Source organism: Pomacea canaliculata, linkage group LG2 (assembly GCF_003073045.1).
Source record: "Pomacea canaliculata isolate SZHN2017 linkage group LG2, ASM307304v1, whole genome shotgun sequence".
In the NCBI taxonomy this organism is placed as follows: Eukaryota; Metazoa; Mollusca; class Gastropoda; order Architaenioglossa; family Ampullariidae; genus Pomacea; species Pomacea canaliculata.
Window position 1 is genome coordinate 1,485,204 of NC_037591.1, and position 17,822 is coordinate 1,503,025.

A 17,822-nucleotide genomic window follows, 5' to 3' on the forward strand; every position below is an offset into this window, starting at 1 on the left:
CACCTATTTTATTTTGCTTCAAGTTGCATATAGGTTATGAGCATGTGAGTAGGTCAGGAGTATGCAAGTAGGTTATGAGTAAGCAAATAGGTCAAGCGTGTGAAAGCAGTCCATGTGTGAAAATGCAGTGTGTTTGTGTGTGTGAGAGAGAAAGGGGGCGGTGAAAGAATGAATGGCTTTATTGTTTAGTCACAAAAGGGTATATAATTTACATTTAAAGGGTGGTGATTACATAATGACATAAAATCACCATCTTACGTTCACGTTTTACAAACTTTGTTACATGTTTATAAGGCCTGAAAAATATTGTGGTGTTAAATATACATTTCGTGTTCATGCTGGTAATGTAATTAAAGATTGAGGGTGTCTACAAAATTTTATGGCTATACATTTTTCATGTAGAGTGATGAAAATAAAATAGAAATCTGTGTCCTCTATATTTGTAAAAAGTTAATAAGTCATATCAAGTGTTAGCATTGTGTGCGTGTGCATATTAGGGTGTGAACATTTTTTAATCGAGGAAACGTATAGTCTATTTAACTAATACATTTGAAAGGTTAGAGTTTGTTTTGCGTTATAAACGAGGGCTTGCTGTTTTATCGGGAACATTTGTTTAGGGCAGCATGTACCGCTGACAGTGAACTGTTCCCTCCACACTTCACCCCCTCCCTTCCCTTGACTTGGCCAGGTGCGCGGTCACCCCGTCAGCCACGAGAGTGAGCCTGGAGCGGGTGGCGCAGCATCCAAGTTTCTGTGTATCAACAGTGAAAATAAAGCAATTCCAGCACCATGTTCGCCGAAGCGGGAAAAAAAGGTGGGGGATGTCCTTCGATTCTTCCTTTTTCCTTCAAGTGCGAGAGAAGCGTCACTACACCGTGATCGGCACCCGTCCCACTTTCGCTCCCGAAACGTCTCATCCGCTGTCAAGTGACCTCAAAATCCATCTTCTTTCCCCTTAGTCATCAGCAACTTGGGTCTTTCGTTGAGACGGGTGTCCTGTGGCAACATGTACTCAGCACGTAGCAGTTCTCTTAATGCCGTGCGTAAATGGGAAAGTGGGGGGCGGGTGCAACACACGTGCGTGTAATAGCTGATATCCTCTCACCGTGACCGCCCTCTACAAGCTCCACCATTTGCAGCTTCCTTGACATGGATAAAGTGCGATTGAAATCAAAAGATAAGTTATGTTCCTGACAAGTTGCTGTGACAGTTGCCTGTTCTCACCCAAGTAATAGTTTTACATAGTGGGTAGCAGAAACAAAGCTGGCTGAAGGTGTGACAGTCCAGCGAGGTCTTTTTCGGCTCAACACTGGCCGAGAGAAGATTTACCGGCTGCTGCTACCGTCAACACATTTCTTCCCGACTGACTGGACAGGAGGGGTGTAACAGCTTGAGACAATAAAGCTGATGTTTAAAATAACAATAATTAACTGACTTTTCTTCTTTTTGCACAAAGATGAACTGTCAGTGGTGTGTGTGTAGGTGTGCAGATGAATGGTCTAGATGTCAGAATGTGGGTTTTTTGTTTTTGTTTGTTGTTCTTTTTTGCTCATATCTCTTGCCTAGTGACTAAAACTTTTTATGCATCGAAACTGAACACATTTTCCATGTTCAAAGCACCAATGGGGATTAATAAAGTTGTCACTGTCATCATCACTGTCAATATTGTCATCATCATTGTCAATATATTTTATGTATTTCAAAGTATACTTACATGATATACGGACAAACCTCTTAATGGTAAGAAAATTGTTTTCCCTCTTTGTGTGTATGTGGTGGGGGTGACAGCTCTGGTCGTAAAAGATGAAATGGAAAGTAGAATTTCTTATTTGCTACTTTATATACTTTGTGATGATTTTGCAATCACCAACGGTGTAGTTTAAAGGCAGTAATCAAAACACCCCTCTGTACATTTCTATAAGCAAGGGTTAGTTCCTGTGATTAAAAAAAATATTTTGTGACAGCTTTGTAGATATTTAGTAACGCATATATTGCAACACTAGTAATTTTCTTTCCGCCAACTGTTATTTTGGAATTTAATGTCTGATACTGCAGCAGGCCTCTTTTATGCTACTTTTCACCAAGCCTGGCATAGATGTTGGAGCTGAGACTGTTAAGATGTTCATTCTTACACTGCAGATGTTAGAGCTTAAACTGTATGAAGTTGTAGCTGACACTAAGATGTTCCACCTTCACACTGTATCATAAGATGTTGGAACTGACACTAAGATGTTCCGACTTTCCACTGCATAATAAGATGTTGGAGCTGACACTTACATGTTCCACCTTCATACTGTATCATAATATGTTGGAGCTGATACTAAGATGTTCCACCTTCCCACTGTATAATATGTTGGAGCTGACATTGTAAATTGTTCGATCGAGTTTACACTGTAAGCGGTTGCTCTGCTCGTCGAGGTGAGGCTTGCAAGTTTTTCCTGACTTTTATACCCACAGTGCAATGTTAGGGTCCAGCTGATTAAATACGGTTAATTTATCTTAAATCCTGATACAAAATGTCGACCGCATGCCACTGTTGCTGTCAGCACGAAGTTCTCTCTTCAAATCGCTTACAACCACAATTTTCGTCTTCCGAGTTTTTAGACATTTATTATCGGGAAAGCAGATAATACTAACATTTCCCTGCCTTTTTTTAATATTAAGGTTGTGACAGTTAGTGGTATGTCTCGGTAAATGCAGCTGAGTGGTTCAGTGGCTTACAAACTTCCGTCTTAACCACCGACGTGTGTACGGCGCATGCGCTGAATACTTGATGAAATTCCCTCATTAGACATTAGAAGATGTTGGACTGAGAGTGCAGGAGTCCGGTATGTGTAGAATAGGATGACACTGGTATGCATGCGTACATGATGTAAATGTACATAACTCTATGTGTGTCAGTCAGTCTGTATGTTTGTCCTCCTCGAACGAACGTAATTAACATCCATTCCTCGAAATTAAAAAGAAACTTGTGTCGTGATGGTAAAATCACAAATGTAAACAGTTCTGGAACACAGAACACAATGGAAGAAACCGAGAAGCCATTCGATGCGGAGCTCAACGACCTATCTAAGAGAAGACACTTCTGGAAAGAGTAGTTTGTGGATTCTGAAGTCAGCTAAGTGCGGGTGTGTAGTAGATGAAAGGAAAAACAACCACTGTAGTATTCGACTAGACAGCACATGTGACGACTAACAGCTACAACTGCAGTGGAAAATCCTTGATGGCAACTTCCGTCCTCTTCCTTGAAGCAACAATGAAGAACGGATTGGCGCTGTGGCCATTAAGGAGCCGCCACTGACCGACGGCCCAAGCACTGTCAAAAGCGGATCAGTCCCACTACACTGTAAAATTAGACCTAACTGTAAAATAAACATTCTATTTTCCTTCCGAGGAAATATGAAAGTGTCTTCCTCGCTGGTAACAGTCCTGCAATGTTTTAATAATTAATTCTGCACCTAGTTTCTGATCGCTCATGAGCTGCTTCTGCACCATTGCATATGGTGTGAAGATATGGCCAATAGCTACAACTTTTCTATCCAATTTTTTAAAATTCAAAATGTAACATTAAATCTGGCTGAAAATGTTTAGCAATGAAATCCTCGACAGTTGTCGGGTAAATCTTTTCATGAACTAGTTGGATTAACACCACGATCCACGTACACTGAAGAGCTTTTTCACATGGGTGTTCCCCAAAATGGTTCTTCATCAAAACATTTCCAAAACAGCAGAGTTTTAGTTGTTGGTCATCCGACGCAGATCACAAAAAGTTTGGAGGACAGAGTCCGCAAAGTTTTTTTCTCGTGTTTTTTTCTTTTTTAAACAAATAGGAAAGCGGATGGCTGAGTAGTTCGAGCATTGCGCACCAAACTTCTCCATCTTTCGGGAATGAATATGTGACAACCATTGAGAGTTAAGGTAAGGCAGAGAGGAAGAATGTATGGGCACGGCCCTTATATATATATAAAAAGCTGGTCCCAACAAAAAAGTAGAGTGTATAACACCTCTCTCTCCAACGACCCAAAGAGTAGAAGGCGGCCTTTACCTTCGCAACTCTTGTGCGCAAAGTCAAAACCAGTTGGTGAAACAGGTTTCAAAGCGGTTTTTCGAAAGTTGTACACAAAATATGTTTGTGAAGCCCATCGGCGAATGACGATCTGGCTCATCAAAGTACCAGCGCCAATCTGGGGGAGGAGGAAATATTAATCCACTCACCCCCGTCTTGAGGAAAATAATTCTGCGTCTCGGGTGAAAGCACAGGCCACACGAGGCATCCGTACACAAAATCACTGAGTCAGCGGCGAGGATGGGAGGTAAGGGCAAGAGGTGACATGAGAGGGCAGAGGAGGGGAGTGAAGTCTGTGACTCAGCATGCTCGTTATACTTTAAGAGAACATTGCACTCAATAGCAGACGACAATGAATGTCCCTGGAGTTTGTCAAAGGACTGTCAACTCGGACCTTCGTTCAGTCAGTGCGCGCGCACGTGTATGTATGTGAGAGAGAGAAAGAGCCTCAGTGACAGAATACCAAGCAGTGAACAGTGAATATGTCACGGTGTCAACTAACCTCTAGTGTTAACAACAGACAATTCGCAGATGTCGTTATACCTCAATAGTAGAGTCCACACTGCTCTCCCCACTTTTTTTTGTCAGTTGCACTGCAAATCAGTGAAGTGTACGCCTGGATGAGTGTACTACTTTTTTCTGGAGTGGGTGGGTGTACACGCATAACTTTCCCCGTGAGGGTGAAGCCATGTGCGTACAAGAGGCATCAAAACTATACAGCAAAATGTGAGAAACAAATATAGAGAACTGATGGGTTTGGAAATCTGCATACCTCTGAAAACATTATTTCGTAATGGTTGCAACGACCGACAAGGCCACCCGTGCAGGCCGCTGTGACCTCAGTGACTGCGACACTTGCAGCACATCACTTACCTGGCGTCTGGACTATCACTGTGCCGGGATGCCACGCAGTGCAAAGGCCACTTACCGGCGGTGTCCGGGATGCCAAGTTGACCCCAAGATCCGGACACAGCCTTGTCCTGACGTCCGTTGAGCTCTCTGTGCACAGTGTGACGACTCCATGTGCTTGGATCGCAGCTCTAAGGACCTGTATAGTGCCAAACCCACACAGACACCGACCGTAGATTCCCCCAGTTAATGACTCGGAAGCGGCGATGCGTACTAACCTCGAAAGAGAAATTATTAAAAAAAAGGTCACAGCAGCTTGCCACTGGAATTCTCGGTACGTGCAAGAATAGCCAGGCGGGGGATCTCTCACCTGGCAAAACATATACTGGTAAATGGCACCGTGAAGTCGCCTAGTCAAACGTCTGCCTTTGATGACACTTCAGACGAAGAACCAGCCCTCCGGAATAATGCTCACATCACCTGAAGCTATGTTCTATACAGTAGTTGTTTCTACTCACAGCGAAATGAAATAAAAGGAACTGATTGCACAGAAAGATCTGGCCGGGCACAGACTTCAAACTCCGTCAGCAAATCAGCCGCAAATGCAGTCTTTTGTCCACTTCTCTTCCCAGACAATGTCAGTTTACCACCAAATTTTGACACAACTTTTTCTTTTTTTAGTCTACAGAAGTCACTTTGCTAAACTCGATGCGTTCTTACTCTGTGTGTGTGTGTGCACGTTAGCAGAGTACCAGACACTACTCAGACAAGTTACTGTAACAATTCTTTGTCTCAGAATTACTCCCACCAACGTTTCCAACAACACACGTCTTGTTTGTGAAGTTATAAAGCGGTGTCCAGACCCCCGTAGATGTTGTTTTACCCCTGGAACTATATTGATACAGAACTGGCTAGTGTCCTAGAGAAAGAAACATTTAGTGTCTGTGGGGGTCGGTCATCGCTTTATAACTTCAGAAACACGACGATTCTCGTTGAGCTCCCCATTCTGCCCTGGGAAAACGACTTACTCTCCTGTGGGGAACCTTTTTTTGATATTTATAACATCATTCGATGGACACACAAAATTATCTACTTAAAAATGAGCCTGGTCTATTTGGCTAAGCTGTAGTAGTTTAGTAGTTTATTCCTTGAGCATAGGGCCGCTTGGTTAAGCTGTAATTTCTCATAATTTCGTGTGCAATCCCAACCTGCCTGGCACTGTTGTTCTCCCGCTTTTTCAAAATTAAGTGCGTTTACAAAGTATTTACACACAGACATACTTGCACGTGCACAAATAAACTTATAAATCCAAGCGAATTTTTACCAACCAAAGCTTTTTTCATTTGCTCATCTTTTTCTCAATCCTGAATTGTCTGTTGTTAACATTAAAAGAATGTTGGACACATGTAAGCCTGAATGGTACACAGCAATTTCCACGATCAATTTGTATTATTATTCATTGACGAAGAACCCTATGTGTACCAACAGCCGACATCAAACGGGAAGTGGTCTACCTTAGGCTTAGGGTGATGGACATACGCAACAATAATTCTCCAAACTCGCCATACAGACCGCATGTAGCAGACGAGAAGAATACGTCTCTGTCCCTTCATGTACTTGTATGTCTTGTCTCGTTATGGACCTTTCTTGCTTACCCCTTACTCCCCACCCCTGCTTTATAATTACGGCCCCCGGAAGCAGAACTCTCCTGTTGCTGCCTCGAGTGCTTCGCTGCTCAAAGACCTGTCATGCGAGGGAACTGTAAGCAAAGAAGCACGCGCTAATCATCCTAATGGTGCAGAAGATGACGAGTCTGGTAAGTCACTTGCACAAGCCAAGTTCCCTTCTGCAAGCAGTGCTTACCAATTCCAATTACTAATATATTCAATCCCAGGAGGATGTTTCAACTTTTCGAGAAGGTAGTTAATTAAAACAGTGAATTAAAGCGAGTCATAAACTCCACAGAATGTACTCAGTTACGCAAGAAATAAAAACTGTAAAATGTCTTCTTCACAGTTGTCGTTTTCTATAGCTGTATCTTTGTCTTTGGAATGGTTAGGTATGTGCTAGAAATAAGGCGTTACTTTTTGGTTTCGTTTTGTTTTTTGTTAAAGGAGATATGGATGAGGTTGCTGTCTACCTGATTAGGTCACTACCTATGTTATCGAAGCAAACCACTCCTGACGAGATCTGCAAAGACACAAACTGAAAACGGACAAATATTCACAACCGAGAGATACGTAAAGAAAGAAGCACGTAGAGAGGGTCACACATTTTAAAGCAAAAGGTCCCGTAACCTTTCTATCACAGTCAGCTTTTGCTGTGAGGCCAGTACGTATGTCCTTTCCCTTCTACTTTCCACACCTCTCTATGGTGTCAGGTGGCTATTAAACATGTGGGTCAGTAGGAGACAGTACGCTTCACCACATGCGTATCCACACAACCAGCTAGCAAGTCAATAGATTTCACCACATTCCTTTCTCTAGCTAGCGAGCGCCGCCGGTTTTAACTCTAAACAGGCTAGCCGCTTGACAATTTACATTGAGATGTTCATAACTGATGTACCTTGAGATGAATGGATAGACCGGCACACATTGAGAGGTACACAACGAAAAGTGCGTACAAATGTATAAAGAGGCATCCAACGAGACAAAGAGGACCATGGGGAGATAAATCATGAAGAGCGCAGGACATGAGGGAGGCGGGATGATGCTCATGCGCGTGCAAAAGGGAGGTAAGCCAGCCAACGAATGAGAAGAGGGTGGGGAAGCGTTGATATTAGCACACCCAACATGCTAACACACCAAACAGACAAGGACGTCTGCTGCCAGTCAACTCCCCACCACCACCACCGTTTGGCGGAACACTGAATTCACAGGTATCAACGGCAATATTCACTCACTTTGCTTCACACCTGACAGCCACCCGATAAATCGCGGTGCTGTTTGGTTCTGCTCTAGCGGCGGCCGACTTGCTTGGGTTACTTTCTTCACCCGCTTGACAGCACCGACAAGTATTTAGTGAAACTAATTGGCCACTCGGCATTGCCAGACCAGCAAGTACACACGCTAAAGGAAAACGCCATTTAAAGGATTGGGCTATTCTGACCTGAAAACAGGATGGACAAGCAGATCAACGAACAGGATGAACGAAGTCAAGTTAAATAAAAAATGAACTTCTCTCGTAACACATGCACACACACACACTGTGTAAACTTCACTTCTCTGCTACCGGATTTTAGCCAGAGTGATGCCTATATCTATATATCTTAGTGTTGTCAATCAAAGCACCAGGAAGTCCAGATGCAAACATACCCGCCTTTGTTTATGCTCTGGGGAAAAGTGACGTGAAACGCGGGTGTTTTCAAATGATCAAGACCACATCACAAACACCACGTAGATGTTCACAGCAGGATAAACAGGTAGTGGAGACCTGTGGGCACGACGGCGAGAGAGAGAGCTAGACAGAGCATATATTTCAGAATATTTATAAACTGATGTCAGACACATAAAAAGACAGCACTGCTTGATAGCACGTGTCATCGTCACCCCCACACCAACCCAGGGTCGACATTTCTCCCTTACCTTTCTCTCTCTCGCTGTCTCTAACAAAAGCAACAGCAGCAACAACACCAACAAGAAGAAACGACCTAAACGAGTACAGGTGTACAGGCTGAGGGGGAGACTGATTTTTGTGGTCTGTGAAACTGAAGCACCAGAAACATGCAGGAACATGTATACTGACATTTGCCCCTTAGCAACATTTCTGACCTTTCTTTGTGTTAGGTACCTTCGTACGATCCTCGCCACCTCCCCTATTATCCATAAATGTACGTAATCACAATCTTCAGGTGGGCTGAGGTCGCTGACCTCGAGGACCAACACAACGCAGTCGCTCACCCCACGGACCATCTGAGGGTCACACGAGGACCACAAAGACACATTTTAAAGTGCATATATTTTGATTTCTTTACCGGCTAAACCAGGCAAACGTGTAATTAGCTTATGCTGCTGTCAGGAGGATTTTTGTAGGAAAAAATACGCTGTAAATTTTGTTGTTGTTGAGAAAAGCACAGAAACTGATGTCAATGATGGCCGAAGACAACGGGAGAACCTCCACAATATATTAAGGGTTTGCTTACTCAACGATGATTTCACACTGTTAATAGGGAGGGGTGATGGAAGGGGGGAAACCGGAGTACCCAGAGAAAACATCTGGTGTGCCTGCCATACAAAGAGTGCCCCGAAACGAAAGCTGAACCCACGACCTTTTAATTATCACTGCAGTGGAAAAAACAGTGTTTGAATACACCCAACCCCATTAACAGTATTTTTAGCTCCACAAAAAAGTGCGTACTGAGAAAACTTAACCAATTTATAAAAATTATTTGTGATAGTTTACAAATGTCACTGGTTCAATGGTGTATCAATATTAACATAATTGCATTCTTATTTTTACATCGGAACCACACGGGCCCAATTGAAGGGGGCTGCCTAAAACCGGGTCCGCTGGCGAGATGTCGTTGCGCCCCTATGCTCCTCGAGGAATAACAAGGACTAAACTATTCTTATTTTTAGCATCATTATTATGTTTCTCTGCTGTAAAACGCTCTTATTTTTACTTTCTGTATATTCACTCCAAATTCTATGTAAAGAAACTGTATGGGATGAACTGTTTTTTTGTGTGTAAAATGTTAAATTCTCCATACCCTTCAAGGGTCAAAATGAAATAAACTAATGTCGGAAAAAAGACAAGACTCGCCAGTTAGGCATGTTTTGGGCGGTGGCAGTCAGGTTCTGCATGGAACGACCAGTCCACGCGCTTAGGTTCTTCAACTAGTACCAGTCAAGAGATGAATGAATGCCCTTGTGAACAGCACATTTTCCCTCAAATTTTGAGAATTAAAATCTACTCATGAATTATACTCACTTACTTGACGCCAGTTTGCACTCAGACTAGTCTTTAACCTGAAGCCTGACGATGGTGCCATTAGGTATCAGCACATGAACACCGATAACTTACCTAAGACCATCAAAGACACTCAAGAGTGAGGACAAATGCTACAGACCGCCACCTCTACCTGTGTCTTACCTGATACCCAGCCTGATGAATGAGGGCATTCTTCCCAGGCCGGCGCCCTAGACTTCCAAGAGGAACCCTGGCCTGAGGTCACCCTGGCCGTCCAGCTGCCGAAGGTCAGAAGCCGTCTGGGCAACGACTGGAGAGAGAAGGAGAATGTTGGGGGTCGCGACAGTGGACCCTGCGGAGTGAGACTGGCGAGGCCACTACACCTGTCGACCCTGCTTTCCCTTCCCGTCACTCCCCTGAACCGCTGACGAGTTCATTTTTTACTTGCACATTCTTAATAACGCACCGACAAACCCCCGTAAGATCATGCTGACTTGTAAAACCAAAAGAATCAATCAGTATTAAGGGCCCTGTTTTTCTGGGGAAAGGGTGGGGCCGTTACATTCAGGAAGTGAACAGTCCAGAGTGTTACCCAATGGTTGGCTCGATGATGTGTCCTGACGAGCACATACACAGTATGCTGGGTAGGAAACAAATGTCCAGATAGGGCCGGCAAGGTTTTTGTCTGACCTTTGGGGACAATAGCGACATGTGACTGTGAAGTCGGTGAAGTGACCAAAGTCTTAAGTGATAGCCAGATATTAACAAGTGTGTCTCACTAATCAGCGTTAAGACAAATTGTTAGCAGCCAAGATGCAATACAAGCGTATGTTCCACTCCTACCTTCCGCCTGTCAACCCTGTCTCCCAAATCGTCTCCACATACCCCGTGCACATGCTCGCATCATGTGCTTCCTATTACAACGGCATTTTCTCCTTCTGCCGTCTGACGCTTACAGAACGGACCTTATCGGCAACATTCTCACTCTGTCGTGTCCGTATGGCAACACACACACACAGAGCCGGCGTGTGCGCACGCCACATTTGTTACAGCATTTATAGGCACTTGTAAACAGTACACCAAATGTACACCAAAGGTGAATTGCACACAATGGAATGCTGGGATGTGAAAGTGAATTCCTCTCACTGTCCCATTAAACACTTCACCCTCACTGTGTCGCTAGGCACTCTTCATTGTCCCATTAAATACCCTTCACCTCATTGTCCCGTTAAATAGCCCTCTCTCCTCACAGAACAGTAACACCCCTTTCCCCTCACTGTCCCCCTGAACACCCGTGTCTCCTTACTGTCCCATTAAAAATTCTGTTCTTTTAAACATTTCACACTATCCAATTAACCTCCCTTTCCGCTCACATCCCCTGAGCACCGCTCCACCCTCACTATCCCATTAAACACTTACTAAAGAGTCCTCTCCCTGTCTCCTTAGCACTCTTCTCCCCTCACAGTCCCGCTAAAAACTTCTCTCATTTCCATGTTCACATGTTCACCGACGTACCCCGACGGTATCAGAGAGAAAAGTGCGCTGTCACTGCCCTGAGGACAAGTGGAATGGAGGATACAGGATCACGGGACATCTCCACCCCCCCAAGTCACAGTGACTCATGCACCGCTCACCACCGTCTGCACGCTGAGCGGCGCTGGGAGCTTGTGCACTTAAAAAGTGTTTGAAATAAAATTTGCACTGTCATTTATTTGTTCAATAAGTGTTTAAAAATATTTCCTGAGTGATCTCTCCATTTCCACTATAAGCAGTGGAAAGAAAGAAAGCCTTCTAACATAAATGACTCATCACTCTTTGCCTCATCGTCATTATCATCTTATTTTTCTCAGTAATTTGTGGACTGCCACACTAGGGCAGTAATAACTGCTGTTCAACAAACCCAATAAATACTTTTTATTGTACAACATAGATCCAATATGGGGCTTCAGAAGAAGCATGCAAAATGACTGCTGGCTTCATGAATTGAGCTGAGTAAGCACCATAACTTATCATTTATACCACATATTAATGCACAGCATTGACCCATTGCTTGATATGTGTGTGTGAAGACACACATAATAAGTGTGTGCTCGTATAGGGTGTGGCAGGTAGAATCAGGAGTCGGGGCAGGTGGGGCATGCAACCAGTCAGTACATGATAATTCAGTATATGAACATATACCTTTAAATCAGGATTTAGATAACTGAAATGAAAATGCTGGATTTTATGACATTTACTGAAGGATAATGAAACTTAGCTACTTCCAGGATTCAAAGTTTTGAGTACACACATGTCAGTCTGTTGTACTGTTTATGCTACAACAGACTGCATTCTTTATGCAGACTATCTTGTTTAGGCAAATTGTTATCTCTAATATGCATGTCTGCCAAAGATGGCAAAGCCCAGCAGCCCAACAATGAGAACATAAAATCATACTAGCCTTCCTGAATTTTAACCATCTCATGCCAGTCTAGAGTAGCAAAGAACATCTATTGTTTTTTAAATGTTGGTGCAGTTTATAAAAAAGAAAAATGTATGAGGAGTGCACAAGACTTGGTCATCCAGCAGCGATTTGTAACTAATGGCCTTACACAGTCAGTCATGTTTTTTTGCAGTAATAGTGATTTATCTGGGTGGGTACTAACATAATCCATTAGGGTAAGCAAACATGAAAGTGAACAAACCAACACTACAAATTCTACATCTATTTTGTGTGCTATTTATAGAAAATTTCATCAGCCATCAGCCTAATACTAAAATAACTTAAGGCTAATACCCATCCTGGGGAAAAAATTAGCCAAAAGCATGCTTATAAATAAGATCAAATTATTCATTTAAGTGCAGATACATCCAGAACTATGCACACAAATGAACAGAAGAACAGGCTGAACAATTACCACTAACATATCTCCAAGTAATTAGTGACCCCCTATATCTCAACTGATCAACAGGAAAGATAGGTGGAAGAATGAAGAAAACAAATAAAAAAGCCTATTTTTATCATGTAAACTGCAATTCTTACAAATGGTCATATTTTTATGTGGCTTGTGTTATCTTTTGCATCACCTCCTGCCTGAGAAAGAATATTGTTATAACTAATCTTACTCTGAGGCAAAAAATCCCAGACTGCTAAGCTGTCATTCGAGAGGTTTTTTTTTCTCACCTGTCAAGGTTCTTAATTTATGTGCTGTAATTTATAAGCTGACTTGACAGTTTTCATGGATACAGTCTCACAAAGCACAACCTTCTTCCAAATAATCATTTGAAAATTTCTTTAGAATATTTAAGTTACAGTCTACAATAAGAAAGAAAAACTATTAATTTTCAGTTCTGGTGCAGTTGAAAGCTGAAAAAATATGTGCAAAAGCATCAGCAATGTGCTTAATAAATACTGTATCAACACCTAATTTATCAGATTACATCATATTCTGACCTGAAACCTAAAACTGGGCTGTGGTTCTCTCCAGTTCCAGTAACCTCAACTCACATATCTGTATTTCTCTGGCATCTCAGATAAATGTGTTCACTGGTGTCTTAACTTGTGGTTTCCAGGTGTCACAGACATAATATTTGTCTTTGCTGCTGGACTAGACAGCTAAGTGCAACATACAGCTCTCTTTTCTATAAAACATCCCTTAAAGAGCAACCTGAATGGTTTGCATTTTTTTTTTTTTTGGTTCAGATATTGGTAGATACAGGCAATATAAAGCTAACCTGTAAACTTCAGTTTCCAAACTCCATCTGTTAATTATCCACTACTTAATTACGTTCGTTATTTGAAACAATTTTCCCCATAAGAAATAAAGGAAATAGATTTAATTGGTTCCCAGCCCCTGTTGACTCGCTAATATTTGAAAGTTACAGGCTATATAGGTAGTTTTTTTTAATGAGAACGGTTATAATACAATATAAATGGAGTTAAATAAACATAAAAACATTAATGAAAGCATTTAAGCATAAGAAAACCTGCTGTTTTGACAGCAATGGTGGATGGAGGTGTAGGGAGGAAGAGGTGGAATTACTGCTTGGATTCCCCCTCCATGAGCCCATGTGACATTGTAAAATCGGACTTGACTTCCCTTTTCTGTTGCTTTGAGGTTGAAGGAAAAAACTTGTCCAGTGTTTGTTGCTTACTTTTTGGTAACATGACATCACATTATCATTGAACATGTTTAGGCTCCTATTGCCTATCGCACTGTTAGAGAAAGACTTTTCTACAAACAATTGAAATTACCCCCATTTCGCACACATTTCTTTAATCACAAAAATCACTACATAAGAAGAATGTGCACAGATAAAGATAATGAACGACTGATCGTAACTGTGTTTTGAGCGCGAATGATGCTTGGTCTGACATGCTGGTGGGTCACGACATGGCTGTTCGTTATCTGAAGTTTTGTTTGCTATCAGGTGAAAATTGTTAACAAAATTTGTGTTCGTCATCCGAAATGTTTGCTAGTTAACTACGAGGCTCCGCCCATCCCACGTGCCTAGACCCCATAGGGTTACGAAATACTGGTTCTATCAAAGATTTGTGCCTTGTGGTCACAAGTCTCCTGTGGTCCAGCTATGTGTGATTAACATGTTCAGAAGGTAGCCTTGTACTCATAGTGCCCTCAACAAGTGAGTAACATAACTCAAATGGTAGCCTATGCTTTGAGCGCCAGCTGCAAACTTTTTAATCACAACAACTTTAATATATGACATTGATGTAATAGATCCTCATTAAAGTATTCATTCATATTATGGAGCCTAAAGAGTTCTGATTTTTATTTTTCATAACTACCTCCCAAAGCAGGAAATGGGTAAGCTGCATGCTACCATAGTTAAATGAGTCTTATGTCTTTATTATGATAAATAATTTATACCAGCAGCAAAATTTATCCTGTACAAAATTGTCATTATTTTAGGCTGTTTTATAATTTGAGAATTAGTGTATTGTAATTCAAATGTTAAAATGTTAAGAGGGATGTTTTACTTCCTTCTACAATCAAGTACTGTGTAGCCCCAACCTCTTTTTTTTTCTCATAATGTAAGTCAAATGAATTTTTTCTGCATCAGTAAGCTGGTATGCAAATATCTGAAAACATAAAACTTCACACGAACACATATATATACATGTCACCTATTAATGACTTGAGTTTTTAATAGTTTACTTACAGAAATGCGCTGGTGCAATCTAGAAGATAGCCTTTGGGCCCAAACTTGCAGTTAGGGCTCACGCCATACAGGGACCTGGTCGCTTTCCTAAGACATATTAAAAATGGTTATGATACAATAAACATAAAATGTCCAGTTCTCATCTTTCAAAAGGATCACTATTTTCCGCTTGATCTTAATGCAAATATGCACTGAAACTAAGCAAAATATTTCTTGGATTAATTACGTAAACTGTGCCAAGCAAATCTTGCAGCTCTTTATCACGACCATAAATAAGAATTATAAATAAGCAAGATTTGCACCAACATCGAAATGAGTTCACCTGTTTCGCTGTGTTTTTCTTGTCACCTGCTTTTTCACAGTATCAACCTCATCGGCCGAGTCGGGGGTAAACATAACATGTTCCAGCTGACTTGCTAAATCACTGTGATCGGCAGGCATTGATAGCCCCCTCCCTACAGACCTCATCACAACTGTACCATTCTGAGTTCCTTTGCTATCTCGAGATGTTTCACAACTTTCTTCTATGGGATAAACCGACATCATGAACAAGAGTTGGACTCTCCACGATAGGTGCGTAAACAACTGTTTTAGTGCGTCACGACTCGCCACATGCCTGTCGCCGTCTGCTTCCAGACCTCAGAGGCTCTTCAACTTCCGGTTTGATTTTGTCGTAATCTGCAGAACATGTCTAAAGGTCAGCGTGACAAAGGCTGAGATATTTTGTAACAAGCACAAATCCACACAGAAACAATTTAAATTCGGGTAGAGATTTACAGAAAGCTAACGGTCGTCGACAATTACAAAAATGACGTACCAGGAGGCGGAACTATGTAGATAGTCTGACGTCACTCATCTGTCGTCTGCTACAAGACACAAAACTTGTCTCCCCGGGGGCCGAGACCCAGCTCGGACCCCGGGGCACAGGACTTGGCATTAATCATTAACTGTAATCGGTAATTTTCCCAATGTATAGTAGTATGCTTACAAACTATAATTCGACCGGCGATATGAGCACGATATGAGCATTTTACAGCTGTGTAAGGCAATAATAATAATAAATGGAAAATTTGTAAAGTGTATACTCCTAAAAAGCAGGCTCTTAACCCTTAAGAACAAGAACGAAACATGTACAGCATATAAGGGACAGGAAAACAAACAATGACATGCAAGCTATAAAATAATAAACAACAGTACTAACAAAGAAAAATTAAATCAAATGCAGAAAACATAATGAGGAACCAAATAACAAGAACAAGAGCTGAGAGTAATATGATATTGCAAAAGGAAGGGTGTGAAGGACTATAGTATGGTGGGAAAGGGTGTTAGGAGTAATGTCTACTGAAAAGGTGCATTTTCAGTCACATTTAATATAGGTAGGTGCATGGTCAGTCAGTAAGCAAAAAGGATATAAAATCATTTTGCAGCCATGTCACTGTATTTTAGTGCTTTAGCTTAAGCCCAGTGAACTCACCGTCAAGCAGGAAAATGCGCTTTTTAAGTTCTTACACTGTTGTTGTTGTTATTATTATTATCCGCCTGTTTCGTACAGGCTGCAGATGAAACGAAACTCTTTAGCCTAAACGAATGTTGTAAGTGTATTCTGACATTCACCTTAAAGACACACCATTACATTTCAGCTTAACACCATTACAAGCCCCAACCCCTATTACAATATTTATATATGTACAACAGAGCACATCAATGAGGCTCTTTCGTTTACATCGGTGTCCTTTGGCAATGTCCATTCAGAATTTAGCAGTTTTCTTAGTTCCATGCACAAACCAGAAAAGGGGGGCAGGTGTGCGTTCATGGCTTGGCTTATAGCATTCTTTAACTGAGGGTGTCTTCTACAAGATTCACGATTTCAGCTGAGCCTTGGGGGACAACACAAGAAAGTAAAGCAGGGCGAGATGCTTGACGAACACAGTCTGCATCCTAACAGTGAGATAGGAGTTGAACCATGCTAGTGCGGGTACAGAAATCCGTAGAGGGTGTGAAGTCCATGAAGGAGCAGAGAGTGGTTGAGAACAGATAGGTCTAGTAGAGTTAAGGCACACCACTGTCAAAGGCAGATAATATATCTGTGGTCACTTTAATTAGAATAGTTTCAGTACTGTGAAAAGGTCTTTATGCTACTGAGCTTGGGGGTTGAGGTGGTGCTCTTGTAAACAGGCCCAGAGCTGTATCAAAACTACTTTCTCTACGATCATAAAAAGAAAAGACCAGTTAGAAACTGGGCAGTAGTTATTCAACACATTGATGTCAAGCATGGACTTCTTAAGGAGTGGCCTCCCCAGGGCATTTTTAAACAAAGATGGGAAAATATCTGATGACAAGCTGACATTTACAATGTGATAGCAGGAAGTAAAATATCTAAGCACTCAAGAGGAAGGCTTGTGGGCAATTGTCAAGTTGTAGGCTTAGCTTTCAGAATAATTGCCTTTACACTGGCCTCAGGGACTGGTCAAAGAGCATCCCAGGAGAACATCACAAGAGATGCTATCTAACTAGCATAAAGTTTCTAAAATCATGACATGAACAGATTATTTTCATGACAATGTAAGATATTTGCGTTTAGGCATACAATTTTAAAAGCTCTACAATGTTTAAAGGACTTCTTTTAATCAATAAACTCAGCAAACAAGTGGGAATACAATAGCATTTTTTCTTTCCCAGTTTAAAATTTACTCCCTCAGAGTCATATTCCAACATCATAATCAGTAACTATACTACCCTGAAATCTTGCATGCCTTTTGTATAGCCTTTATATAATTTTGCACAGTTTGGATCTATTTGTTTGTGCACCTGAGTCTTTGTGTAGAAATAGCTGGTGAAA

The 17,822-nt window shown here is 41.7% G+C and overlaps 1 protein-coding gene across 4 annotated transcripts in view; it reads right to left on the reverse strand.

Annotated features, from left to right (window-relative positions):
• Nucleotides 1–16,168, reverse strand: part of LOC112557195 (NAD kinase-like) — a 31,037-nt gene extending 14,869 nt beyond the window's left edge. The window contains exons 1-2 of one of the 4 annotated variants that reach the window (XM_025226895.1): nt 15,306–16,168; nt 14,984–15,070 (exon numbers count right to left, since the gene is read on the reverse strand). In XM_025226895.1, coding sequence (XP_025082680.1) covers nt 14,984–15,070; nt 15,306–15,529 — 311 coding nt within the window. In that variant the 5' untranslated portion in view covers nt 15,530–16,168. Of the gene's footprint in view, nt 1–10,006; nt 10,290–10,666; nt 10,752–14,983; nt 15,071–15,305 lie in introns of those variants that run through there. The other 3 variants (XM_025226896.1, XM_025226897.1, XM_025226899.1) reach the window with 3 other exon arrangements.
• Nucleotides 16,169–17,822: the final 1,654 nt, after the last annotated feature.